The 26,617-nt window shown below is 43.8% G+C and overlaps 10 protein-coding genes across 10 annotated transcripts; 4 read left to right on the forward strand and 6 right to left on the reverse strand. All coding sequences in view use genetic code 12, as the record gives it.

Annotated features, from left to right (window-relative positions):
• Positions 1–362: 362 nt before the first annotated feature.
• LODBEIA_P27410 (uncharacterized protein) lies at positions 363–1,559 on the reverse strand (the record flags this gene model as incomplete). Its single annotated transcript, XM_066972774.1, has 1 exon — positions 363–1,559. One exon carries the CDS (start codon positions 1,557–1,559, stop codon positions 363–365), a length of 1,197 nt encoding a protein of 398 aa, XP_066829679.1.
• A 2,168-nt stretch (positions 1,560–3,727) lies between these two features.
• On the forward strand, positions 3,728–5,644 carry LODBEIA_P27420 (uncharacterized protein; the record flags this gene model as incomplete). Its single annotated transcript, XM_066972775.1, has 1 exon — positions 3,728–5,644. The coding sequence occupies one exon, from the start codon at positions 3,728–3,730 to the stop codon at positions 5,642–5,644; it is 1,917 nt and encodes a 638-aa protein (XP_066829680.1).
• A 230-nt stretch (positions 5,645–5,874) lies between these two features.
• On the reverse strand, positions 5,875–7,893 carry LODBEIA_P27430 (uncharacterized protein; the record flags this gene model as incomplete). Its single annotated transcript, XM_066972776.1, has 1 exon — positions 5,875–7,893. One exon carries the CDS (start codon positions 7,891–7,893, stop codon positions 5,875–5,877), a length of 2,019 nt encoding a protein of 672 aa, XP_066829681.1.
• A 2,027-nt stretch (positions 7,894–9,920) lies between these two features.
• Positions 9,921–10,373, forward strand: LODBEIA_P27440 (uncharacterized protein; the record flags this gene model as incomplete). The annotated part of the gene is made up of 1 exon (XM_066972777.1): positions 9,921–10,373. One exon carries the CDS (start codon positions 9,921–9,923, stop codon positions 10,371–10,373), a length of 453 nt encoding a protein of 150 aa, XP_066829682.1.
• Positions 10,374–10,720: 347 nt separating this feature from the next.
• On the reverse strand, positions 10,721–12,661 carry LODBEIA_P27450 (uncharacterized protein; the record flags this gene model as incomplete). The annotated part of the gene is made up of 1 exon (XM_066972778.1): positions 10,721–12,661. The coding sequence occupies one exon, from the start codon at positions 12,659–12,661 to the stop codon at positions 10,721–10,723; it is 1,941 nt and encodes a 646-aa protein (XP_066829683.1).
• Positions 12,662–13,858: 1,197 nt separating this feature from the next.
• LODBEIA_P27460 (uncharacterized protein) lies at positions 13,859–14,764 on the reverse strand (the record flags this gene model as incomplete). Its single annotated transcript, XM_066972779.1, has 1 exon — positions 13,859–14,764. The coding sequence occupies one exon, from the start codon at positions 14,762–14,764 to the stop codon at positions 13,859–13,861; it is 906 nt and encodes a 301-aa protein (XP_066829684.1).
• A 1,991-nt stretch (positions 14,765–16,755) lies between these two features.
• On the forward strand, positions 16,756–17,517 carry LODBEIA_P27470 (uncharacterized protein; the record flags this gene model as incomplete). Its single annotated transcript, XM_066972780.1, has 1 exon — positions 16,756–17,517. The coding sequence occupies one exon, from the start codon at positions 16,756–16,758 to the stop codon at positions 17,515–17,517; it is 762 nt and encodes a 253-aa protein (XP_066829685.1).
• A 3,131-nt stretch (positions 17,518–20,648) lies between these two features.
• Positions 20,649–22,592, forward strand: LODBEIA_P27480 (uncharacterized protein; the record flags this gene model as incomplete). The annotated part of the gene is made up of 1 exon (XM_066972781.1): positions 20,649–22,592. The coding sequence occupies one exon, from the start codon at positions 20,649–20,651 to the stop codon at positions 22,590–22,592; it is 1,944 nt and encodes a 647-aa protein (XP_066829686.1).
• A 175-nt stretch (positions 22,593–22,767) lies between these two features.
• Positions 22,768–23,898, reverse strand: LODBEIA_P27490 (uncharacterized protein; the record flags this gene model as incomplete). The annotated part of the gene is made up of 1 exon (XM_066972782.1): positions 22,768–23,898. One exon carries the CDS (start codon positions 23,896–23,898, stop codon positions 22,768–22,770), a length of 1,131 nt encoding a protein of 376 aa, XP_066829687.1.
• Positions 23,899–24,445: 547 nt separating this feature from the next.
• On the reverse strand, positions 24,446–26,362 carry LODBEIA_P27500 (uncharacterized protein; the record flags this gene model as incomplete). The annotated part of the gene is made up of 1 exon (XM_066972784.1): positions 24,446–26,362. The coding sequence occupies one exon, from the start codon at positions 26,360–26,362 to the stop codon at positions 24,446–24,448; it is 1,917 nt and encodes a 638-aa protein (XP_066829688.1).
• Positions 26,363–26,617: the final 255 nt, after the last annotated feature.

The raw sequence follows: 26,617 nt of genomic DNA on the forward strand, positions 1-26,617 counted from the left end.
CTTGACCTGACCTTGAAGTTATATATATAAGTAGTAGTAGTGAAGACTAGTTGAATACATATCGATCGCGTATCAAATGACCGTATTTGGAAAAAAAACCCCTGTCAAAAAAAAGAATTCGAATCGAAAACGGTTCTGAATTGCGCAGGTAGCGCGTTTGAGTTTGAAGGCAGCATGTACCACCACCACGAGGACCACCATTCCCCTTTTTTCTCCCACTCTCATCCTCCTCTTCAAAAGAATTGCACGATCCAACTACTCAAAATAGGCGGGGAGGGGGAGAGGGGGGGGGAAGGGGGTGGGGCTAGACTTTTTAATCATGGACACGAGGCGTAAAGATAATGCAACAGTTGACAGAAATTTCAAGCCGGTGGTAAGAAAGCTGCAAAAAGTCCTGTCTGAAGAAGATTCCAGGCCACCAAATACAGCAACACGTATTTGAACCACCAGCGTTGGTAGTTTAAAGCGGCCACCCAGTACAACAAGGGCGAAAAACTGGTAACTCTATTGACGATTTGCACATTCAAAAAAAAAATGGCTAAAACGGTGAGTATGAAATTGATCGCCGTAATCGAAGCCAATTTCTTATACTGGGGGAGAATATTGTAGATTTGCTTGATGGAAAAGATATTCCAAGCAATCACGGGTCCAGCTAGTAGGAAGTTTGGAATGTTGTTGCGCGACCAGTAGGCGAGAAACCCATTGTTCCAGTAATGAGATTGAGCAAACCGAAACAAGCTCGGCACGGTGTGGTTGCACCACCCTTGTCGTTGTGGGCAGAACAAGAAATAGTGATACATGTTCTGAGCAAGTAAAGTTGCAGCAAGCAAGGACCCAGTGAAGATCGTAACAAGGCTTTCTGAAAAATTCGAGTCCAAGATGAGGAAATGGTATAGATCAAACACGTAAATCACGCCCATCAACAACCCATTCGCTCGCACTGTGTAGTTCAATGCTATTAACACTCCACTCATGATATACAAAGCAACGCTTTTTATCGACTGGTTGGACCTCGTGCGAATATCTTGAAAATCCATTGAAAGGTAGTAACAGTAAATCGCCGTTATGGTGAGCAAGTTGCTTAAATTCTCAGAATAGTTGGCCGTCAAAAAGATGCCCGCTGGAGAGATGATCATCATCAACGCGACTCGGTGTGCAATCACTTTATCATTTCTAAAGACATCCGTGGTCACTAGATAGAGCATAATGCATGACGCCAAGTGACATAAGTTCGAGATCAAGGTGCTCCACAACTGCGCTTGGTAGTAGGACGCTCGAGAAGGCACCAAAATTTCAACAAGCTTGATCCACGCGGGGCAAAACACAAACTGATGCTCGTATGATATGCCATTGACAAACAAATCGTTAAAATATACAGCATCCCAAGCCGCCAATTTGTTTAGAATCCTAGTCACGACACGGCCATAGGGCGAATGGAGGTGGTGCTGGTTCAATTGCGATGACGTGTCGAACTGAGCAGGTGTGAAATATACAATGGCAAGTTGGATACCTTTAAGAACAAAGAACAAGCGAAGGAGCGCCCATACTGAGTTTTTCATGGGAAAGTAGGGGGAGGGGTGGGGGGAAAACCTCTAATAGTTGTGGCAAGGAGAACCTTGGGGACTGTGCTGAAAAAAAAGCCAAACCAAACCATCGTGAATAATTTAGAGTGCGCAATTTTTCCGGTTTTTTTTTTTTCCGCCGTTAGCCTTTTTTTGTTCGTTTTCTTCAATTGTTGTTTCTTATAATCGAAAGCAAAAGAAGCATTGACTCGTCGTAGAACCGTCCCTGTCGCTTGTCTTGCAAAGTATGAACTGGATGTGCTTATGTACTGTCTTTGCTGGTGCTACGGACAGACCAGGACAAAAAGAGAAGGCACGTGAGACATAGTTTTCGGCTTTTTGATTGAACACATGTGGAAAACATAAGGAACAAATGAAAAAAATTACAGCCATTTTGACGACACACACTGCAGAGAGTTGATGTATAATCCATTCCACTGTATAATGAATCTAGTCGAATGTGTCTCTGGTAACTAGGTGGGCCAGTTGATTGAGCCGTGAAACTATATTTTTATGGCCCCGCGAGGCCTCCCACGAGGCCTCCCACGAGACCTTCCACGAGATGTCGACTTTACATGTGGGTGCAGTCGAATCAGCGAAAAAAGAGCTTTGCAAAATTCCGATCTTTCAATGCGAAAATATACTGCCTAAAACATGCATGCAGAACCAGGTAATCCTTTTGGAATTCACGGGCCAGCGGTTTGTTTCTTTGGGCAACGGAGATTGAGCTGCTTAACTTAATATTTGCACACGTTGTGATCCCCTATGTTGTTTAGAGACATGACTAAAAGATCTCCACATTTTTGGAGCCCACATTTCACAATTTGAGTTACGGCTGAGCTAAGAGGATACTGCGACTGCAATTGCGATTGCGGACACTCTCAATGCTCGCCCATTACCTCGATAAAATGAATTTAGCATGTGAGGTGTACCGGACCAAAGACCCCTCCCAACCCTTGGTCTCGTCAAAGGAGTCAATAATCTTCTAAGCTCAAGACCGATACAAATAGCTCGCAAAGAGCTTGGACTGTTCTTCCGGAAGCAACGTGTCGGTATAAGTGTCAAAAGAATTGTGCATCTGACTGTTTGTTACCTTTTTTTTTTTTCATGGAATCTTGGATATCAGTGTGAGCTTATCAGCGGTTTCGAGGATTTGATGGAGTTGAAGAGACATCTCTACGGAGACGTTCATCCCGACCATGCCAGCCAAAGGGTGCATACATTAGACAAGATGCAGCTCAAGGGGGCACATCTCTGGGTTCATGTATCTCCACTGGAGAGAGAAAGATAGAGGAAAGGGGAAGGAGCATGCTAGTTGCCACCTCGTAAACGACCTTTACCTTCCTACCCCACCCACCTACCCTATCTATCCTACCTAGTCGTGTGTTTCAGTATACTATGGTATTTACATGAGGCGAGAGACAACACATATTGAACATGACATACCACGCGATACCGCGACAACCTGGAACTTATAATTCACTAGGCCCATTTGTACAACGCGGCCCCACTCACCAACTCTCATCATCTCACCAACATAATAACCACCACTCGGTATAATTTGAGTCCCACTGCCAACTAGTTATAATCACAGCGTATTATGTACTTGTCGTGACGTGTCGTGACATGGTCTTGCATATCTATACTTTTGCACTATCGCTACTGTGCAATTCTTACATGTTTACAGGAGGATGCAGAAGAGTTTACTTTGTTGCATTACACAGATACTTGAATTTTTTTTCTTTTTTGGGGGTTTTTTTTCAAAGATTTTCATTTTCAAAACTTCAATGACTTTTAGAATCATTTTCAACATCAACATCAACATCACTAGACTGAGAGAATCAAAATAAAGCAGAACACCGTACCTTTTTTTTTGGTGAAACTATAATAAAGGTAGAAAATGTTTTATTTTATGCTCCTTCCCACTGTGAGAGAAACATCATAAATCGCGCTAGCTGCTGCTTGCAAATGAGCAATTGCCCTTTGCTTCAAAAGTCGTAAATGAAAAACAACGCAAAGCTCGCCTTCAGCGGGAGAGGTATAAAAGTTCTGGCTGGAACCCTTTTGTTGGTTGAAAGGTCTTCTTGTTCTTTTTCTTTTAAGCATTCTCAATCTTTGCCATCAATCTATCACACGCTCGCTGTTTCTCCAAAAGAACTAACGAGATGAGATTAACGAAGGTTTCATCGTTGGGCCTAGTAATGGCTGCCAATTTGGCATCGGCTTTGCAATACACTTTCCACCTTGTGGGTAACATCGGAGGAACAGACTACTACTTGTCGCCTGTCGCACTCAATGAAGGGATGGTGTTGATGCCAGAAAACGAGGGGTTCCAACCAACCTGGTTTAAGCTCGACGAAGAAGTCAACTTGGTGACTGTGGATGACGAGACCGCCGTTGTTGCGCATTTCGACGGCGACCCGTACTTGAAATTGATAAACATCGACGATGCCGGGCTAGCTTCTTATCGTCAATGGGAACTTTTAGATGAAGGGGAAGAGGTTCCAGAAGGGATTGGGTATGTCGCGCCTTTATTTGCTTGTGGAGCTACGCCCCCTTACGCTGTTGCGCTTTTGGAATTGTCTGGATGCATAGAGGTTCAACTTCGCCGTGCCGACCTTTGGCTTCCTGAAGAGTCGGAGCCAACCGAGGAACCACCAGTACCTGAAACAACCGAGGAGCCACCGGTGCCAGAGGAGACTGAAATTACAACTGAGCCGGAACCAAGTGACACCACAGCTGAGCCAGAACCAACTGATACCACGACTGAGCCGGAACCAACTGATACCTCGACTGAACCGGAACCAAAGCCAGAAACTAGCGAAGAACCAACAGCCACCAGCCAAACTGCAGCAACAAGCGGCACTGATGAACCATTGCTTCCAAGCAGCGAAGTTGACCCTTCTAAACCATTTGTGTTTGTTGCTGTTGTCGATGGACAGCTTGTGGCTTTACTGTCTAACGGCACACACATCAAGGTCCTCGATGGGGAAGATGTTATCTTTGTGATTGAAAATGGGTACCTCAGAACGGGAGGCGAATACGTTCAAGTAGGAGCCAATGGCAAGTTGTTCCTCACATCATTGGAAGAAGCCACCGGCGGCTGGGACATCGACTTCAACATGCTCACATTCGATGCGATCTTGGGACGCCGCTCGCTCATGAAACGACAAGAGGCGGTTGTGTTGTCCATCTGTCCTGCTGAGATTGGGTATACTGTTCACGTGGGTGATGTTGAAGGATGCACCGTTATCGAGCCTGTTGCTGTCAACGTTGACGATGAGATTGTTGAGACGGAAACCGTAATCCAGACCTCCGAAGAGCCATTGACCACCGTGACACCAGAGGAAGTCGAGACAACCACAGGAGATCCATTGACCACCGTGGCACCAGAGGAGGTCGAGACAACCACACTTTACACTACGTCAACCATAGAAGTGGTTGTTACCGTTACCGACTGCGAGGAAGACGTCACTTGCACCGAACGAGTAATCACCAGCCAATCTGAGGTTGTAGTCCCCACCACGATTGACCATGTTGTCACCACTTACCCTACTGAAGTCACCATCACGGTGACCTCTTGCGTGGAAGAGGAAGTTTGCAGCGAAGTAGTCACCGTCCGAAGAACCGTGATTACCACTTACTGTCCCGTGTCATCCACAGTCGAGACTCAAGTTATCCCCGTCGCCACCGAGGTTACCGTTGCCGTGACCACTTGCCCAGGGGAGCAAGAATGCGGCGTGAGTACCGTTTTGGACACTACCACATACACCACGACCACGGTTACTTCTTACTCGGTTGTCACTGCAGCAGGCCAAGCAGGAGATAGACCAGGGGAACCAGGTGCCGCAGCACCAGGTGTTGCAGAGGGAAAACCAGGCGAGCAAGGGGAACCAGGTGCCACAGCACCAGGCGTTGCGGAGGAGCAACCAGGGGAACAAGGCGAACAAGGTGCCACTGCACCAGGCGAAACAGATGCGGAAACCATTGATGCGCTTCAAAACAGCGCAGTTGGTAAGCTTTTCAACTACAAGATTTTGGCAGCTGCAGGTATAGCTGCGCTTGTACCATTGTTTGCTTGAGCATGAATGGGGACACGGCAACATTTATGTTGGTATTCTATTTTTTCCCATTTTAATGCCATTTTTGTTTCTGTTTTCCCTTTTACAGACCAAGATTGATTCTTTAAATAGAGGTAGATAATAGATGTAAACCATTGCTTGAATGCTTCTTTTTTTGTCGATAAACTACAAGTTTCGTTTATATATATACATTTTTTGATTTTTTGTATTGTTTCTCTCTATATATATTTCTATTTTGAACCAAATTGAGATTTGAATGCATTGATGACAACTTCAACCGATTGCGGATTGGTCAAAGTCGAAGTATCGCCCAATTGATCAGCTTCATTAGAGCTGACTTTTCTCAAGATTCGTCTCATAATTTTTCCCGATCTGGTCTTGGGTAAATCGGGAATAAGAATCACCGATTTGGGAGCAGCAAATGGACCAATTGATTTTCTCACTTGCAAAACGAGTTCTCTTCTCACGTTTATTTCTTCGCCTTGCTGCGGTGGTTCCTTCAATGCCACGTAGGCAATGACTGCTTGGCCCGTCAAGTCATCGTTGATGCCCACCACGGCCGCTTCCGCGACTCTCGCGTCTTCGATCAATGCAGCCTCAATCTCAGCGGTGGATAATCGATGGCCCGAGACATTGACCACGTCGTCGACTCTGCCTCTGATCCAATAATATCCATCGTGGTCTCTTCCTGCGCCATCACCAGTGAAGTAGTAGCCGGGGTAAGGGTTCATATAAGTGTCCATGTATTTAGCGTGGTTGTGGAAGACGGTTCTCGCCATCGATGGCCAATGGTCCTTGACTACCAAGACGCCGGCAACGTCACAGCCTTCGATTTCGACCCCTGACACGGGGTCAATGATGCCGGCCTTGATGCCGAAGAATGGATACGAGGCGGATCCGGGTTTGTTTGGAGTTATTCCAGCGATTGGTGCAATGAGATGTGATCCTGATTCCGTTTGCCAATAAGTGTCAGATATATGGCATTTGTTGTTTCCAATGTGTTCATTATACCATTCCCAAATATCTGGAGATATTGGTTCTCCAACTGAACCCAATAACCGCAAGGACGACAAGTTGTATTTTTGAATTTCTTGTTCACCGGCCTTGCGCAATAATCTAAGAGCAGTAGGAGCAACGTAGAAATGAGTTGCCTTGTGTTTTTCGACAATGTGCCAGAATCTGCCATAATCTGGGTAGGCAGGGGTGCCTTCAAAGATGATTGTGGGGACTCCCAACAATAACGGACCGTAAACAGCATAGGTATGTCCCGTGATCCAGCCAACGTCTCCCGCGGTGAAAACAATATCGTCTGGATGTACGTCAAAAATGTATTTTGTAGTCAAGGCCGCGCCCAATAAGAACCCCGCGGTGGAGTGGACCACACCTTTTGGTGTACCTGTTGAACCCGAGGTGTATAGCAAAAAGAGTGGGTCTTCCGAGTTGACGGGCACTGGTGGGAAATAGCCGGGGTATTTTGCAGTCTCGACATCCCAATAATAGTCCCTGCCTTCTTTCAAGGCAATGTTTTCATTGTTGGTACGCTTGTAAACTAAGACGTTCGTGACGCTTGGACAATGTATTAATGCGTCGTCGCATAATTTCTTGATATTGATGGTTTTGCCACCGCGTTTCCCTTCGTCACAAGTGATCAATACTTTGCAATTAGCGTCCACGACTCGATCCTTGATCGAACCAGACGAGAAGCCGGCGAAAATGACCGAGTGGGCGGCACCCAATCTTATCACCGCCAACACGGCGATGATGGCCTGAGCACACATGGGCAAATAAATGGCCACAGTGTCACCTTTGCCCACGCCCCAGCTGTTTAAAACGGCGGCAACTTTAGAAACCTCTTGCAATAACTCTCCATAGGTGACAATGTACGAATCGTGATCATCGTCTGCTTCGTAAATCAACGCTGGCTTGTCGGGGTTTTTCAACGCATGTCTATCTACACAATTAAAAGATGCATTCAACTCACCCCCGAGAAACCACGCTGCATTGCCGTCCTTCAAAGTCCCCGACTTGACGGTGTGGAAGTCCTTATCCCACGACAACAACTCCTTGGCCAAAGGGCCAAAAAACCCTTGGGGATCCTCGATTGATTTTTGATATAGTTCCTGGTAGTGCTCCAAGTCCTTCAAATGGCCCCCTTGACTCGGTTGTCTCTCATAAAACTCCTTGGGCGTTTCTCTAAGCGAGACCCCGTTTGCCTCGTTCACCACCAAATGTTGAAGATTGGTCGCCATGGCAGCAACAAACTTGTTTCTGAAAAATCAAAAAAAAAAAACAAAAACAAAAAAAAAGGGATTTCACTTGAAAATGCAGTTGAACTTTTTTGGCAAAAAAAAGTCTGTAACCAGGGCGAACTTCTTTTTTTGTTTTTTTTTTTTTTGCAAGAACTTTTGAAGTTAAATGCAGAAAGAAAAGGAAGGAAGCCAGTGGGATATAAAGGAAAAAAAAGGGGTTTGGAGTGGTGGTTGAATGTGCCCAATGGATATATTTCCAAAGGGTTTTTTTTTTTTGCAATTATCTCGGGTCGTGAATTTTTCAGCGAAGAGTGCAGCGAAGAATTTTTTTTTAAGGCTGCAGGTACATTAGTCACCCACGATAGGAGGATCCGTATAGCACCTACTAGCACCTACGTGTAGCACTCCCGCGAGCCACCACTACCGCCATACCGCCACTACCAGTGGCACCACTACTACTGCCACCGCCACGCTGAGATCCAAACGAGGTCTTGAGAATAAAATTGGAAAAAAAAAAGGCCGAAAAATATTTAATTATACGACGGGCCTCGCCAGAGTCTGCCTCCCCCTCTACAAAAATAGCGCGCGTCTGCTTCCACCACAAGAAGCGGTAACAACGACGACCGCTAGGCACCACGCCTGACAAGACGCGGATCGAAGGAGTCTAAGCTGATACCGTTCCCGATACTCTACTGGCAATCCTTTGGGACTTGTTGTCGCTGTAGTCGGTCTGGGTGCCTAGGTTGTTGTAACATCCAGCAGAAGAGGGGAAGATTCTGGACTTTGCGGTTACAGTTTGGCTTCTGGCTCGAACTAATTTCGGACCTTGAGGCTCCACGAGGGGGTTAGGAGAAGACGTTAGAACGAACCCTACATTTTCCGGCTACCTCTGGCTTCCCTTTGGCTTCCCTTTGGCTTCTAGAAGTGGCGTTGGACTCGATGGGGGTCCCCCATCTCCCCCAACCGTTGGCTTCCTCGACATCAATTCTTGTTGGGAAAGTTGGTCGTAGTCGACACAAAGAAGGTGGAAAAAATTCTCGCAGTTGGGCTTCGGGATCTCTCCGTGGCAGACGCACAGACACGGACAAGGACCGTTGTTCGCTCGCTTCAGCTCGTCGAGGTGGGATGGCTTGAACCGCTTGACTCTGTTTGGAGAGGTCCGGACCGTTTAACTCTGTTTGGGTAACAATTGCGCGGAATCCTCCATGCGAGCGAGAAGTTCACGGCCGCAGGAAACTGCATTGGTAGAGGCCACTTCTAGTCACGTGCAGATGGCTCACCATAGACGGAGCTAGGGTGGAAAGTTTGACGTTTTACAATTGGCCAGCACCTCGTCTTTCCCAACGGGCCGCCTCTCGAAAACTCGAAGGAAAACAAGAGCGGCTATTGAACTTGCATATGTCATGATGGCTACCTTTGAGCTTCATATCTCGTAGTGGGCAACTGCACATACAGAAGAAAAGAGCTTGTCGTGTCGTGGACGAGGGTTACTTCAAGACACTGGTGGCCAAAACTCACCAAGCACACACAATCCATGCAAATCTACTTGAAGAAAACTGCCCGCTATGTCCACACAAGTGAGACCAAATTGTCATCGATACGGTCGGTAAAGTTTCATAAAAAAAATAGGGTTTTTGCTGGAGCCGGCCTATATATTAGTGACCCCCAAAACCTAGAGTGTGGATTTTTCCATCCAGTTTCAGATCCTTTGCAGCAAAGTTTCCAAGTCAAGAACGACTGGAATGAAAGCTGAATTGACTTGAAACTCAAACTTAAAGTAAACCCACTGCACAGTAAAAAAAAAAACAAAAAAAAACTAACCAGAAGAAAAAGCAAGCCAGGGGAAAATATGACTGGGGAATGATCTTTTTCAAGGAATACATTTATCTTTAATTGTGAAAAATAGTTTCAAATCAACCATCCTCTGCCAACCGACTCCAAGCTCGAAGGTGAGGTCCCCAAAAACAAAGACACCGCACTCTCGTCATCAATCGGGGTAGCACGAATTTTTTTTTTTCTCAACAACCATGAGTTCAGCACCATACGAGGAGAAATGCCAAGATGCAACCGACCTATTAAACAACTCCAAAGACGCAGCATCGTCATCCTCGAAAGAAGCGCAAGGTGTGCCGGCACAAACGATTCAAAACGACAGCACGACAAACCTGCATCAAATAGAAAGCAAGCCACCCCCGAAATATCCCGACGTGGTGCAAATTGAAGAAATGCAAGCATTATCTGAAATTGGCCGCGATTGGCCCGACGATATCGAATCTGAAAGTTTGAGCCATTTAAATGAACATAGAGATCGACACGGCAACATTGTTAAAGATCATCAGGATGAGCAACAGTACGTCAGTGAGGAAGAGAAGAGTGAGCGAGATAAGTTGAGCAAGATTAAGGAAGATGAGGATCGAGCTATGGTGAAGAGGAAAAAGGATGAGATTATGGCTAAAGAACGTAAAAACCAGAGAAGGTGAAATCTTAGGGAGGCTAGAAAGAGAGAGAGAGACCAGGTAGGGGTCTAATGTGAAGGTGCAAGTATGGCTTTGTGGTTGGGACATCCCAGTTTTCAAGGATAACCCCCCACCACCAGAGTAAGTATTCTACTTAGTACACACAAGTAAGACAAGCTACAACCAGGGCCTCTCTCATATCTCTCGAGTGCAATTTCTAAAAACTTTTGCATCCAATTACAATCTATTAACATTGTCCAATTATAAACATCCTTAAAATGAATTAGCTAGCAGTATAGTAATACAATTGGTTTTATTTTCTTTTCTTTCTTACTTTTTTGTTTGCTCGTTACAGTCGTTAGATTTAGATTTTAATCAACTTCTTCAACAGTTGGACCAGAGGCTTCTGGAGCAGGTGGAGCACCACCTGGGAATCCTCCAGCACCTCCAGCACCAGCAGCACCTTCAGGAACAGCGCCAGCTTGGTAAGCCTTGGTCATGATTGGGTTGGCTTTGCTCTCTAATTCCTTCTTGTGGTCATCGTATTCTTCTTGAGTAGCAGTCTGGTTTGCATCCAACCAAGAAATGGTTTCGTCAGCAGCCTTGACAACTTCTTCAATTTCACTAGCGTCCAATTTGGACTTGAAGGTCTCTTCACTCAAAGTTGACTTCAACGAGTATGCATAAGTCTCCAATCCATTCTTGGCTTGAACTCTGTTTGCTTCCCTTTCATCTTCTTCTTTGAATTTCTCAGCATCGCTAACCATCTTTTCAATCTCCTCCTTGGACAATCTACCCTTGTCGTTGGTAATGGTAATCTTTTGAGTCTTACCAGTACCTTTTTCCAAGGCAGAGACATTCAAGATACCATTGGCGTCAATGTCAAAAGTGACTTCGATTTGGGGCACACCTCTTGGTGCTGGTGGGATACCCGACAATTCAAACTTACCCAACAAGTTGTTGTCCTTAGTTTGAGCTCTTTCACCTTCAAAGACTTGGATCAAAACACCTGGCTGGTTGTCAGCATAAGTCGAGAAAGTTTCCGATTTCTTGGTTGGGATGGTTGAGTTTCTTGGAATCAATTTGGTCATGATACCACCAGCGGTCTCAATACCCAATGACAATGGAGCAACATCCAACAACAACAAGTCTTGAGTCTTTGATGAAGTGTCACCAGACAAGATGGCAGCTTGGACAGCGGCACCATAGGCAACAGCCTCATCGGGGTTAATGGATCTGTTTGGTTCCTTACCGTTGAAGAAATCGGAAACCAATTTTTGAACTTTAGGAATTCTGGTGGAACCACCAACCAAGACAATCTCGTGCACTTGGGCCTTGTCAATCTTGGCGTCGGTCAAGACTTTTTCAACTGGGTCCAAAGTGGATCTGAACAAATCGGCACACAACTCTTCAAATCTGGCTCTGGTGATGGAAGTGTAGAAATCGATACCTTCATACAAGGAGTCAATTTCAATTGAAGTTTGAGCAGATGAGGACAAGGTTCTCTTTGCTCTTTCACAAGCGGTTCTCAATCTTCTCAAAGCTCTTTGGTTGGAAGCGATATCCTTCTTGTGTTTTCTCTTGAACTCGGCAACGAAAAAGTTGACCAATCTATTGTCGAAATCTTCACCACCCAAGTGCGTGTCACCGGCAGTAGCCTTGACTTCAAAGATACCATCTTCAATGGACAACAACGAAACATCAAAAGTACCACCACCAAGGTCAAAGATCAAGACATTCTTTTCAGATTCGGACTTTTTGTCCAAACCATAAGCAATGGCAGCAGCAGTAGGCTCATTGATGATTCTCATCACGTTCAAACCGGCGATCAAACCTGCATCCTTGGTGGCTTGTCTTTGAGAATCGTTAAAGTAAGCTGGCACGGTGACAACGGCATCGGTAACTTTAGTACCCAAGTAACCCTCGGCAGTCTCCTTCATCTTGACCAAGATCATAGACGAGATTTCCTCTGGGGTGAAAACCTTGGTTTCGCCCTTATATTCAACTTGGATATTTGGCTTGCCGCCCTTGTCAACAACTTTGAAAGGAAAATGCTTGATATCATTCTGAACATCGGCATCGTCGAATTTCCTACCAATCAAACGCTTGGCATCGAAAACGGTGTTGGATGGGTTCATGGCAGCTTGATTCTTGGCGGCATCTCCAATCAATCTCTCGGTGTCGGTGAAGGCCACAAACGATGGCGTGGTTCTGTTACCTTGGTCATTGGCAATGATTTCAACTCGGTCGTTGGCAAAGTGGGCCACACACGAGTAAGTAGTACCTAAATCAATACCAACGGCTTTTGACATATTTATCTATTATTAGTAGTAGAAACTAGTTGGTGAAATTTGAAATTTCAATAAGCAAATGAATAAAAAGAAAAAGAAAGACTTTCAATTGACCTCAAAGGAAGGAAAGGAGGGAATAGCTTGGGTATTTTATACCCATGCAATCAATCCATGTTTTCATTTTTTTGAACCAAAAATTTTTCACATTATGCCCCATGCCCAAATTAAGGTGCCATTATTTGAACTCTTTTGGCAATAATAATTTGGTGCTAACGCTTTAGCTGGTCCAAACAAAAACACGCCTAAGGTGGTAAGCGAAAGCATTGGCGGTGGGAATGGAACAGTTTGGAACATTTTGGAAGGAATCGAAGCTACCAGAGAAATCTAGAAGCTACCAGATGTCCTATTTTTTTTCTTTTGAGATTGCGATAACAACAGCCAGTCAACATGAGACAGACCCTGCTGGCACGTGACTTCTGAAAAGACATTCGTCATCAAGGGAAGAATAAAAAAAAGCAACAAAGCATAAATGACATAGACCCTGAGTTCATGTGGTTGTAGATACAAATCTGAGTTTAAGATCTTGTCTTGGTGGTTAGGGTGGATTGATGAGGATAGAGAAAACAGAAACAAAACAGTAACGTCAGATTGATGAGGACAGAGAAAACAGAAACAAAACAGTAACGACAGATGGAAGAAATTTCATGGTTTGGGAAAAAGCATACAGTTGGAGTTGTAGGCGGACAAACTCAAACTCCAGGGCTCAAGGTGTAGACGATAAAGTGAAATTGTCAAGCTTGGATATAATAGCTATTGTTCGAGTCTCTCGGATTATGAATCTTGGATATTTTCCCTGTTTCGGTCTCCCACGCGATCGACTTGTAGGCATTAGGCAGTTCGTGTTTCGCGCCGCGGTTTACACTTGAGACCAAACACGGATCATAAACTACGATCCTGTTTGAGCAATTGGGAGAGCGAATATCACCATTACTTCGATAGACCTAGAAAAGAAACCCCTTAAAGAAACCCCTTACTTGCTGATTTCGAAAAAAAATCTTAAACGGTCGCAAAATAATGGTAGGTGTGAATTCATGTTTAAGTGAGGCAAGGAGGCTACACCCGCTGCCCAACTACTAGAAGGGCTTGTATCCACCCAGTCTTATCTAATGAAAAAATTTTTATGGAATCTAAATCTGTATCTATATCTATCTCTTTTATTTATTGGTCTAATATTTTTTTATAATCCTCTCGAGTCAACGGAGTGCCGCCAGTGCCAATCAATTGCTGGATAAACACGGGATCAACATCGTGTAGAATAACATGAATATGACTTATACTTCGAACACTCTGCAAACTAGTCCAATTTCTAAACCATACAATTTGAGCAGGTTGGACGCCATGTTCTACAAAAGTTTTGGCCAAGTACTTGTTGATGATTCTTCTCGTCAATGGCGAGACGTCCCCAACAGCACTAGTGGTGTCATTCGGTATCGTGAGTTTTGACCAAATGCACAAATGAACTATATTTTTATCAAAGTAGTATGGGAATTTGTTGGGCAAGATTTTGACATCTTGCTCATTGTAAAAGATCAAGTCATCGGGGTACGACAAACTGTATTGTTGCGGTGCCACCACGTGTCGCTGGCTTCGAATATCCAGTTGTTGCCAGTGGAGTTCATGGCGTAGTATATAGTCATTGATGTTGATATTCTGGTCCTTCAACTGCTGTTTGAAGTCGTGGTAGTCATCGGTTTGAGCTTGCGATCTAGCAAATATCTCCAATTGGTTTGAACTTACTATGTAAACGACATCATCCCAAGTAAACGGTTTGGAGTGCTTGATTTTGGACGGTTGCGGCATCAATGACGATTGGTAGATTTGAATATCGAAATGGTGGTAAATTGATGCTAACTTGTCGGATATTGCCGGTGAAGCAGGTGGAGTTTGAAGTTGGTCTTTTGCTTTCTTGTGCGATGAGCAGTCGGTGGAGATCAATGGCGGCGAAGCTGAAGCTGTAGTTGAAGTTGAAGTTGAAATCAACGTTGGTTTCGCTGTCGTTGCTGCTGTTGAAGTTGACGTAGACAAGTTTCTGGCAGCTGAATCAGTCGTGCAATCAACGCTCATCTTTAGCGCGGATGTTTTTTCCCCAAAAAATTTCTTTTGCGAAATATTCCTTTCCCTAGCTCTTTCCCTTTAATTTTGTTCGTAAATTGCAACAAGTCAGGAAAATTTCTCTTGTTTACTCTTTTCCAAAAAGAAACTGCTCAGATTTCCGGTAAACGATGTGACTAATGAATCAGACTGGAAGTGGGTCTATGGAGGGGGGTTGAAGAGAAGATATACGAAAGAAAAGAGAGAAAGAGAAAGAGAATGAAGTAGACATGAAAATATATAACTCCTTCAAGATCTGTAAGTGCAAATGGTGAGAACTATATATACACCCACGATCCCCCTCTAATACCATAAACGCGGAATTAAAAAAGGGCGATTCCACTACTGATTGCTTCGGATGTAACATTATTACATTTTCATTTATTTTTGACAGATGCGATAGATATGATCGATGTTGCATTGGTAAAAAAAAAAATGCAATGCGACATCTGGTCTTTGAGGGGGGTTGTTTGGACACCCCCCTTCTAAAAGCCACTTAACCAATCTTGCATAAACGTATAAGCGAGTATAGCTCAGGTAAACTGGACTTTTTTTTTTTGTCTCACTCTGAAAAACAAGAAGAAGAGGGTTATACAAGTTTCTTTTTATGATCTCGAAATATCTGGAATCTGAAGTGGAAGTGCCCGAGTTGATGGTGAGTAGATAGTCAGAAGGGTGAAGATTCGACACATTACGAACAATCCTTTCTTTTGCAATTGATGTGTTTGTTTGTTGCTTGCAATAAACTTAGATTTAGACCCACGCAAAATTTTGGGGGTCAAAGTAGGCCACAAGAAAGCATTGACGAATCGAGAGGCAAAAAAGAAAAGTCGAATTGAGCAAACTCGAGATTCCAGCTTTGGGATGGACATCAATGACCTTCCCAACAAACAGCTTGGCTGTTGCATTTATCCGGAGATAAACTATGTTTGAAATACACAAAATCAAAAGCACTAGCCACAACCACATCCTTGAGGAGAGCAAAACGATGGCATCCACCAGGGTTCGAAAACTTCCGCCACTTGGACTGTTTCAAAATTCTTTTTAAAAAAAAAACGACAACACCACGAGAGCCGTGGTCTAATGGATTGGACTAGTGATCCGTCTTTCAGCAAACGGCTGATGAGGTTTGCTTCTGGTATATTACCTTACACCAAAAGGCTTTGGTTTCTACACCTAGGGTGATGGTCAACTCTAGGAAAGGCTCTTGTCTGGTTGAAGAAGTCCAGGAAGAGCGTTAAAGATCCTACCGGTGATTCAACTCAACAATTTTATCCAAAGCTGCTACAAAGCCAATTGTATAGGTTGTTCTTGATCCGAGCCAGCTACCCAGCATTCTCTTGTCATACTCTTATCTTGCGTGCACCAAAAAAAAAGTCTGGTCAAAAACATTGAGGGTTGCAGTGAGACCAGTCTGATGGAGCTCTTATTGAGAACATCTCTAAACTTTTCAGTTTGAGTTCGGCCATGTTTTTCAAAATGTTGCTCCTTCATCCTAGTTTTTTTTTTCCGCTGGGTGGTTGGTTGGTTGGTTGATTGATTGATTTTTCTTGTGGGTGCGGCACACGTGGTTCACTATTCTTTCAAGTTTAGACACCCCAGAAAACATAACTTTTTTTTCGGTCTTATATCTGGAAGAGCTACACCATCATCTCTAGCCCACCACCAACGCCAACCGTATGTGAGACGGAAGGCGTACTGCGGATCTGGCTGAGTCGCGGGATCTGGCTACAAGTTTATTAGCCGTTGTGGTTGCTTTTGCTCCGGTACCACGCCAAAAAAAACGCGCGTTTTCCGTACAACGCTACCAATTGAAAACAAGAAAGATTTTGATATGATCTCACCACATCCCAATAGTGGTATTCATATTTTTTGTTTAACAAAGGTTTGCGTTTACAAAGTTAACAGTTTTGTTCAATACCTTTCATCCTGTGCATTTCTTGCCTCCTCCCCCACTTGGTTCAATGGCAGTGCACAAACTAATCATTCTTCGTCATGGAGAATCGCAATGGAACCATGAAAACAAATTCTGTGGATGGATCGATATACCATTGACCGATAAAGGACGAGAAGAGGCACGATACGCTGGAGAGTTGATCAAACAGCATAATTTATCACCTGACATACTATACACGTCCAAGCTTCGGAGATCGATTGAAACTGGATTCATCATCTTGCAAGTATTGAACAAACCCTGGGTTGACCACATCAAGACCTGGCGATTGAATGAACGTCACTATGGCCAATATCAAGGTCGCGACAAGCATGATGTATTTATGGAATTGGGCCAGGACAAGCAGAAATTCCAATATATCCGTAGAAACTATAATGGCTTGCCTCCCTTGGTTGACGCTGAGGACCCCAGTATCGATGAAAAATACAACGATATCTTGAACAAGGAGATTTTACCTCGAGGTGAAAGCTTGGCCATGGTGATGCAGCGGTTGATTCCATTTTTCAAATATGAGATTTTGGATAATCAAATGGTGCAATTGAACAAGACGGTGTTGATTGTTACTCACGGCAGTGTTGTTCGAAGTTTGATCAAGTATTTGAATAAAGTCAGCGACGACGATATCCTGAAGATCAACGTGCCTACTGGCGTGCCATTGGTGTTTGAATTGAGCGACAAGGGCGATTTGATAAAGCCTTATTATTACTTGGATAAGGAGAAAGCTGAAAAGGGGATGGAAAAGGTAAAGAACGAAGGATTACAGAAATTATAAGGAAAATGAGATTAACCTCCACCACCACCACTTGAAAAGAAGAGGGAGTGATTGGAATATTCGGATTTGGGTAATATCAAGAGATTTTTTTTTTTTTTTTTATTTATAACGATGATAATGACTCAATTGGTGGCAGTTTTATGACCTGGGTGCATTTGAATTGAAGGAAGCGGAATTTCAAGGGTGTAGTGGATGGTAGCAACTGCCACCGGGTTCGATGCTGTTCTTTTTTAGGCGGCTTTTTTTGGATTTCAGATTCTATAAATCAAGAATTATAGATTCATGGATGCAATTTCAACATCAGTAACTTGTTCATAATCATGAGGTCATCCGCAGAGGGTAGACCCTCTCGTATGGATATGACATCTTCGTTATAGAACCTTCCATAGAAATGAAATTTGTTTTCTTTTTTTCCCCATTTCTTTTGCGTTTCGTTAGTTGAATTTCTTTTCGAAACCTCAAAGTACCCCTTTCGTTTAATTTCCCTTGCAAGATCAGGGAAAGTAGATGTTCAATTCGATACTTGAGAGAAAAAAACGGGTCATGCTTTATTCAAAGGTGAAAGCGATAGAGGCTAAGATTGAAGGAGGAGAACGGAAAAGAATGGAAGAAAGGAGGAAGCCGGCTAATATAGAACGGGTGGATGGGAGGATTTGGAATTTTCCTGTTCCCCTCTGGCTAGACTATTGTCTATATTATAGATTGATAGAACAAACAGGTCTTTGATACTGCAGTCGAGTGACGTTTTTCTTTTTTTTTTTTTTTTTTGCAAATGAACACCTCATCGAACAGATTGGTGCAGAGACTATGTTCTTTTTTTCAAACGGGTTGGAATTACGAATACGAAAATTTGAATCTGTTTTTTTTTTTTTTTTTTTTTATTTTTCTTTTTTTTTCTCTGTCGTTCGGATCTTTTCCCGATTGAGACTAGCATCCGAGCTTCACTACCTAACGACCGGCGAGAAGGGGGGGGGGGTAAAAGAGGGGGGTAATTATCAAAACAGCAATAATAATAGAGATGGTACGGTTTGAGCAAACTCACCATTGCTTTTCTCCTAGGAAAAAGACTCGGGTCGACATCGCTCCCGTAGAGGATATCCCCTTCTGCAAAAAAACTATTTCTCGGGTAAGTTGTTTTTGATATGTTGAGGTCGTGGCGGAGTGCGGAGTTTAAAAAAAGCCAAAAAAAAAAACAAGATGGAAGTCTACGTTTGAATGCTACACATATTTACAAGTGCGGACTTTTAACTCCTAACTTCGGATGTATCTTTTCTGGAGGATGAATTTTTCTTTTTGAAATACTCTCTTTGATGGAATGAAAGCGAGATATGCCCCATTTTCAGCCTTGGCCATCAAAGTTGAAAGCACGGTAGTCCAAGCTTTCTAGCTACCGGCATCCCCTCCTCATCCCCCTGGGTTGTCAGCTTGAGGCTGAGTTTAGCTTTAGCCTTAGCTAGCTTTAGCTCTGGCTGTTTAAGGTTTGTGAATGATGAAAAAAGGCATGCGTTGTTGTGGTAGATATATACATGTAAGCGGGAGGCCATCTGTGTCTGGAGTTAAAGTTGACGGAAAGCTGCGTCAGTAGAGCAGAGTATTATAGTTTGAGATGACGACGAGGGGATGCAGATTCCGCCCGTTGGGTCACACACATGCCTCCTCATCTTGTTGCAGTAGCTCCGGCAACAAACATGGGCATTGGTTGTGTGGCTGAGACAAGACTGTGTTGGCAAGACAGCCATTACGGACCTTAGCTGGTGGCGGGCGCCTGTAGAAGATCAGAGAGAAAGAAAAAGAGAGCCGTAGGCTTGTTCCGCTTTGAGTGTGCTTGGAAGTCTAAATCTACTGTGGATGGCATGGGGCACCAAGTTTGTATAATTTTTTTTGAGATTTCCACTTTTCGGCTTTCTCTGCTCTTGTTTCTTGGACTCGTTAAACCACATGGTCTACTCCTCATCCTCCTCCTCCTCCTCCTCCTACTACCATTACTCACGACAATTATGTCAAGAGGGAGGAGAAAAAAAAAACCCAATATTATTGTTGATTTGAAGAAACGAAATGCGGAGATATGAAAACGAGTCTTATCGCGCTAGCACTGTAGTTCCTGCTGCGGCGGTTATAATAATAACAGCGAGGAAAAGGTACACCACATGTCATCATCGCCTCCTGCTTGTATTCACACTACTGGCAAGCACTCGTAGCAAGTCGTATAACCCCATTAGCCGGAGCCGAAAAGCTGTTTTATTTTGTTGTTGTTTCCAGGGATTAGTCACTGGAATTAGGCCCAGAGTAAACAATAACAATAGCCATGCCTTGTACAGATTTGTCGTAAACAGCACTTACTAATGACGAGAGTCAAACAACAAAAACCAACAGAAAAAAGGGGATGACGGGAGCTGGCCAACACAACTTTCGCTTTCATTCGTGAGACTCACACAATGCCATTGAAACAAGAAATAAAAAAAAACCCCAAAAAAAAAAAACCTCTTTCACATACAATAGTTCCTATATGAGACAACAGGAGCCGGAGACAAAAGCAATGGCCACTTACAGAACAGCCCAGCCTCTGCTGCCCACTCGGAAGTCGGACACGTATGTCTCACTCGTGAAATGTGCAAGGCGACTAATCTCGCATTCGTCTTGCCAACCCTGCTGCTTTTATGCTAACCTCTCTGTGGAACAGTCTAGAAGATTGGCACACGGCACACTACCCTCGGGGGATACTGCGGCTTTTTAGAAATTACTGTTTTTTATTTTATCTCTACAAACACCGCACAGTGATAGAGAGAGTGCGTGTGAGTGTGTCATGATCAATTTCTAATCAACTCTGGGTATAAACTGGAATCAAAGTTTCCTTAATACTGCAACCAGAAAAAAACCCACTTTTTTTTTTACAACCAAATTTGTCTCCATACCCACACCTTTCTTTCTTTCTTTCTTTCCGTCGATTTTTGGAGGGAAAGACAGCGATCATTAGTGTTTGCAATTTGCTATAACTGAGGAGTAGACCAACTACTACTATTACTACTACTTTTTGCTTCAAAAGACTGAAGTGGAGAAGAAGACAAATTACGTGGCCGAAGATTGCAATCCTGGCTTCAGCAATAATCGCAACAGCAACAGGCAGCAGTGAAATGACTTCGTTAGCTATCCTACCACAGTTGAAACGAACCATGACCGACATTGTCGATGAAGAGTTGTACCATATCCCATCTTCCCCGATTATGAATTTCAGCAACAACAACAACATAGGCAACATCAATGACAACTTTAGTCTAAATCTCAACACCACGTCTGCCGCCTCGTCAAATGGCCACTACCAGAACCAGAGAAGCTATAGCCATCATTCTAACCGAAATTCGGTTTCGTCGTCTCCAATACTATCGTATACGCAGATGAATACCCAAATCAACACCAACAACCATGGTCTATATAACAGCAGCAACAACAACAACTCTAGCAATAATCTAGGGAACGTTTTAAACATACCAGATTCATTTGTCGAACAGTTGAAATCACAAGAATATATCGAAGGATTGAGAAGCTACCATCATCAACAACAACAACTGCAACTGCAACTGCAACTGCAGCAGCAGCAGCAACAGCAATCTATAAATGACTATCCAGATTATCAAATTATTTCATCACAACCAACTTTTATAAATCCATTCACAAATTATGGCAACCCAAACACATTTGTCAGATTATCTCAATATACTCAGCAACAGCAACAGCAACAAGCGCAACAGCTACCGCAACAACCACAGCAGCAGCAACCACAGCAGCAGTCACAGCCACATCAACCACAACCACAGCAAGCATTTCCACAAGTTCAACCACAGGTGTCTCCACTCCCATTACCTCAAGCTTTCCCCACGCGAAGGAGAAGAAGAATCACCACACTTGACGAAGATGAACCAAACTCAGGGTCCAAGAAAAAACTGCTTGACGAAGAATATTTGTTGTACAACCCAGATATTTCACCGGGCCACATCATTCGTCAAACTGACTTGGATTCTTCTTATTACGTGCCGCCAAATACCGTGAATACAGGTGACATTATGAATTTGAACTTGAATTCAAATTTGCAAGCGCCACAAGTTGATAACGTGATTCCTGGTTATGAAGGCGACTACTTGTATTTAGACGATGACCAAGAGGAAATCGAAGAAGACTTGTCAGATGATGAAGATGACAACTACTTTCACGTTGATGAAGCTTTTGACGATTACGTTATGAGCAATAGTGGCTACTATTCAAACAATAATGGGTCAGTTGAAGACTACACAACCTTTGACGATTTCAAAAACATTAGACTAGATGATAACCACGAAGAGACTTCGTTTCCTGATGCATTGAAAGATTTAAGAGATGAAGCAACAAACAACTGTGGCCACAACGAACAACAACAACAACAACAACAACAACAACCACCACCACAACAACATCAACAAGAAGTTGCCGGCGAAGTATCGCCAGCTTCAATTGTTTCTCGACTTTCTTCAATACCTTCATTATCTCGTCACACACTGGAGTCTAGTCACGAAGAAGAAGTAGGACAAGCCACCACCATCAAGCAAGAACCTTTGGACGACGATGCCATGGCTGTTGACGAAGTTGATGACGACGCCAATGTTGTTGTTGTTGATGAAGAAGACGAGTCAACTTTGATTTCAACTTCGACCTCGAATTCAACAATCGAATTAAAAGAGAAGCACATTTACAAATTGGGAGCAGAGATTTCTGCCAATAATCCTGACCATCGATGTGATTTGATCAACCCCACGACGGGCCAAATGTGTAACAAACAGTTTTCGAGACCATATGATTTAATTCGCCACCAAAATACTATCCATGCATCATTAAAGAAAATTTTCAGATGCGTCATTTGTGAAGGTAGATATCAAGGTGGAACCGGTAATGGCAAGGAAAAGACTTTTTCAAGAGGTGATGCCTTGTCTAGGCACATTAAGATTAAGCACGGATTAGTTGGCGAAGAAGCCATCCAGCTTATCAATGAAGCCAAGGAAAATGTTGAATACCATCCTGTTCAGTACAAGAGTCGCGAAAGCGGGTAAAGTCTGAAAAATAGTTGTGTTTGAGTGTTTGAGAGTGTGTGTGTATTTTTCTTTTGTTTCTCATTTTTTTTTTTTTTTTAGCAAATACATGTAAATAATTGCATTTCGAAAGTTTGAGTATACTTCTAATTAAACAAACAAACAAGCAAAAAGACAAACAAATAACCTCTAGATTCTATACGGTTTCCATGTACGAACTTTGGCTCGAATTAGATCGACTGCTCAAGTCCATAGTTGTGTTTTTTTCGTAGCTTTCTCTGCTCATGTTGCTCAACTCATAGGTATCATCGCCATGAATCAACATCTTGCCAACAATATCATCGACACTTGGAGCACTGTCCAGATTCAGATCGCGCCACCAGTGATCATAGTAGTATTTGAGGGTGATGAATTGGAAAGCAATATAAATATCCAACAGCATTTGGAAAAATCCGGCCAAGATGAAAATCAAGGAGATGTTTGAAGTGCCGAAAAGCAAATAGCTCAACTTTGTGCAATCACCACCGAGCCAACTCAACAACAAGACCAATTTGAAATTCTCAATCAGCTGTAGTCGGTTGAGCATGAGGATCTGCGGCAAGGGCAATAGCGCCTCGATGAACAACCCCAGCACTCCAATGGCATTAGCGTAGCTTTCATTAGTGTAGAACCACGCCGTCAATACCACCACCACACCAGCGAACCCCGCGAGGAACTTCCAGTACGTCATGGGGTCGCGCCACTGCCAGAACAACAACGGCCGGCGATAATAGACATCAAACAACCTCATCCCCGCCTTGACAACCGTGACAACCACATCACCCACCCACTTGATCCACTCCCAAACGAGGCACGCCACGTACCGCACCACGCCGCCAATCGCATCATACTTCTCATGGCCCACGCAGCTCAAGCCGCGGCTGCGTCGCGATACATCCTTCACTTCATGCGCCAACGGCGGGAGCTCCATCAACTTCAGCGGGTCATACTCGTCGCCACGATACTTCAAGCTGGTATACAACAAGACACTCTGGATCAAAATCATCACCATCAGCTGGCGCAAGAGCGTGATCTCAAAGGGCGCGCACGTGTAGTATGCAATACGCAAGATCGAGGCAATCATCATCGTGCCGCATATGTCGATGGAAAAGCCCATCGATGTCTGGCGGCGATATATCCCGAGACAGGTGGTGCCGTAGCTAAACATGGGCGTGAATGTCATGAGCAAGTTCACCAAGTGCTGGAGGTCGGGGAGGTAGGACAAGTAAGGGAGGTAGTCTTCCGGTATTAGCGAACTGCCTCCCGTGGCTAGGTCTGGCGATGACATTTATTATTATCTTGATGCTGCTGCTTTTTTTTAACTTTTTTTATTCTATTCTATCGGAGCGGCAAGGGGCGGAGGGAAATGGGGTCAACGTTGGTGAAGAAGATTTGTCATGTAACTTCTCGAGATGGGGGCAGTAGGATTCTTGTGTTTGAAGGTGATGAGATCGCTAAGGGTTATTTTGATGAAGGGAGGACTCTGTTCTATATTCTTTGGGAAACTCTTGAATCACGGGGTTAGTTTTGATGCAAAAGAAGAATAGAATCCAGGAAATGAAATCTGGCTGGGTAAGTTCCGTAGGTCTTGCAATCTGTACACCGTGAGTGTCGCATTTTTTTTTGTATTGTCGTTTCATTTTTCTGCGACATTGCCTGTCAAAGGTCCAATGTCGAATATTCAGTGTCGAATGTGTCAAAATTTGCGACATCAGATGGGAAAGTAAAACTACTCACTAGATATAGGTTTTTCCAAACCATGCAAGTGTATATTATCTATTAAAAGGCTGAAAAAGAATGATTGTAACGTAGAAAAAAGTATTATTAGCATCAGTTCACCGCTCGGGTGATTTATTAGGTGTAACGGGTTCGCCTCCATTATATCCCGGCTCGGGCGCTGAATTAACCTGTCTCCTGAATCTGTAGAATTCCCCAGGATCAGCATCTTCCTCTAGTTCGTCGTTCTCACCAAGCAAGTCGTCGTGTGTCACAACTATGCGGATATCTCGACCGCTGTTTTCTCGATTATAGGCCAGGTTTCCCTCTAGTTGATCCAATCCAGAATACAGCTGTTCTGTTCCACCTCCAAGTTGGATATACTCATCGCGCGGTCTCTGCCTTTCGCGTTTGATGCGTTCCTTCTCAAACATCTCATCATTCTCCGAATCAGTGACGTAACCTGACCTATTACCAACTAATGAATGGGTATCATCATCATCATCATCATCATTATTAATACCACCACCACCACCATGATGTTGAATATTCAGTAGAGTATGCTTGCTGCTCATGGCCAACTTGTTTCGAATCACCGATCTGGAACTACTCAAGCTTCCATGCCTCGTCAATTTAAGCGACGACCCTCTGTCGTCGTCGATATTAATATAGTCCAGATCTTTCGGATGTCTATGGGAAAACGAGTTTAAGTTTGCTTGCACAGGTCGTGACGGACTCTCGGTATGATCGCCACTCGTGAGCTGTTGTGAAGATGACTCCGTGGTTGTTGATGCGGAAAAGTTGCCGTGGGCGTATACTTGTCTCATTTCGTCACCTGAGCCATCGTCGGAATCGTACATGAACGCACTGCTATAGTATTTCAAATCTCCACTAGACAAATAGCCGCCTTCCATTAGATCATAGTTGTGTGACGACTGCGAATATTTCGAGACTCTTCTATTCTTGGGCATTTGCAAACGATAGTCGTTTTGGCACATGCGGCCAAACTTGTCAAACTCCAACATCATTTGGAACAAGTCTTTTTCTTTAATCAACTTGCCACTGAATCGACATTTTTCGTAAATAGAAATCAATTTTTGAATGTCCGGCCCTTCTCGACTCACCGCAATAGTATTTGTAGCAGCAACATTGTAATCACCATTGCTATTATTGGCATTATCATTATTATTACTAGCAGTAGTAGTAGTAGTAGTGGCAACACCCATATCTTTCGCCAACTGGGCACAGTGTTGTGACAAGTACAAGAAAATGTCCTTGATTGAAAAATTAATCGGTAAATCTTCGTCGATTAAGAGCTTGCCAATATAAAACTTATCGGCAAAGCTCTGAAGTACATCTTCATATAGCATGTTTGGCGGCAACAATCTTCCCTGGACATCGCCATCATCACTGTCATTTTCGTGCTTTTTCTGGATATACTCGGGAGGCGACAAGCCAGGGTGGTTGATGAAATCATGCTGCATCAATGGACCAGCCAATTGTGCAACATCATAACTATGCTTCAATTTGGAATCGATATAGCGGAAAACATCATCTGGGTAATCATTTTCAAAAGGAATATAAGACGACTTGGCAGGTATGTCGTTCATGGCAACTTTGAACTTGTAAACGCGGACCGTGTAAATGATTATCGAAATAACGAGGAATGCAACACAGACAATAATAACAAGAAACGTTTTCACTGCTGTGGAATTGCTTGAATTGAATGTTTGAACAATAACGTCAATGGGTGTTACTGCAATAAATGCCAACATTAGGATGATTACAATCACCATGGAAATGGAATAGAGCCATTTCACCACTCGATGTGGAATTCGCAAGATCCCCGTCTTGGTTCGCGAGGATTTACTGACAACCGTGGTGTATCTAGTCATTTCTCGATCCAACGGTGATGATCGCGAACGAGTCGACGTCGTCGTCGTTGTCGTCGTCCTCATCCTCATCACCATTTCATTTGCAGATGGGTCAATGCCGACGCTTTGATTTGAGCTGCCATAGATTGGGTTTAGAGCCATGCTTGTGTTTGGGTTGGTTGCATCATGAGGATCAATAGATGGAATCAGCGGAGAAACCGTCTGCGACCGGGGAGGAACTTGGAGACGGTGATGCGATTGGCGAGGACTGAGCCTGTACTGGTCTAGTGACTGAAATGAAAGATTTCTCGAGAGTTGCGCCTCTAGCCGTTTCTCGTGTCTCCTTCGTTCCTTCTCTTCCTCGGTCAACTCTTCCAAAAGGGAAGAAGAAGGAGAAGGAGAAGAAGAAAAGGCAGG

Source organism: Lodderomyces beijingensis, assembly GCF_963989305.1.
Source record: "Lodderomyces beijingensis strain CBS 14171 genome assembly, chromosome: 3".
NCBI classification, from domain to species: domain Eukaryota; kingdom Fungi; phylum Ascomycota; class Pichiomycetes; order Serinales; family Debaryomycetaceae; genus Lodderomyces; species Lodderomyces beijingensis.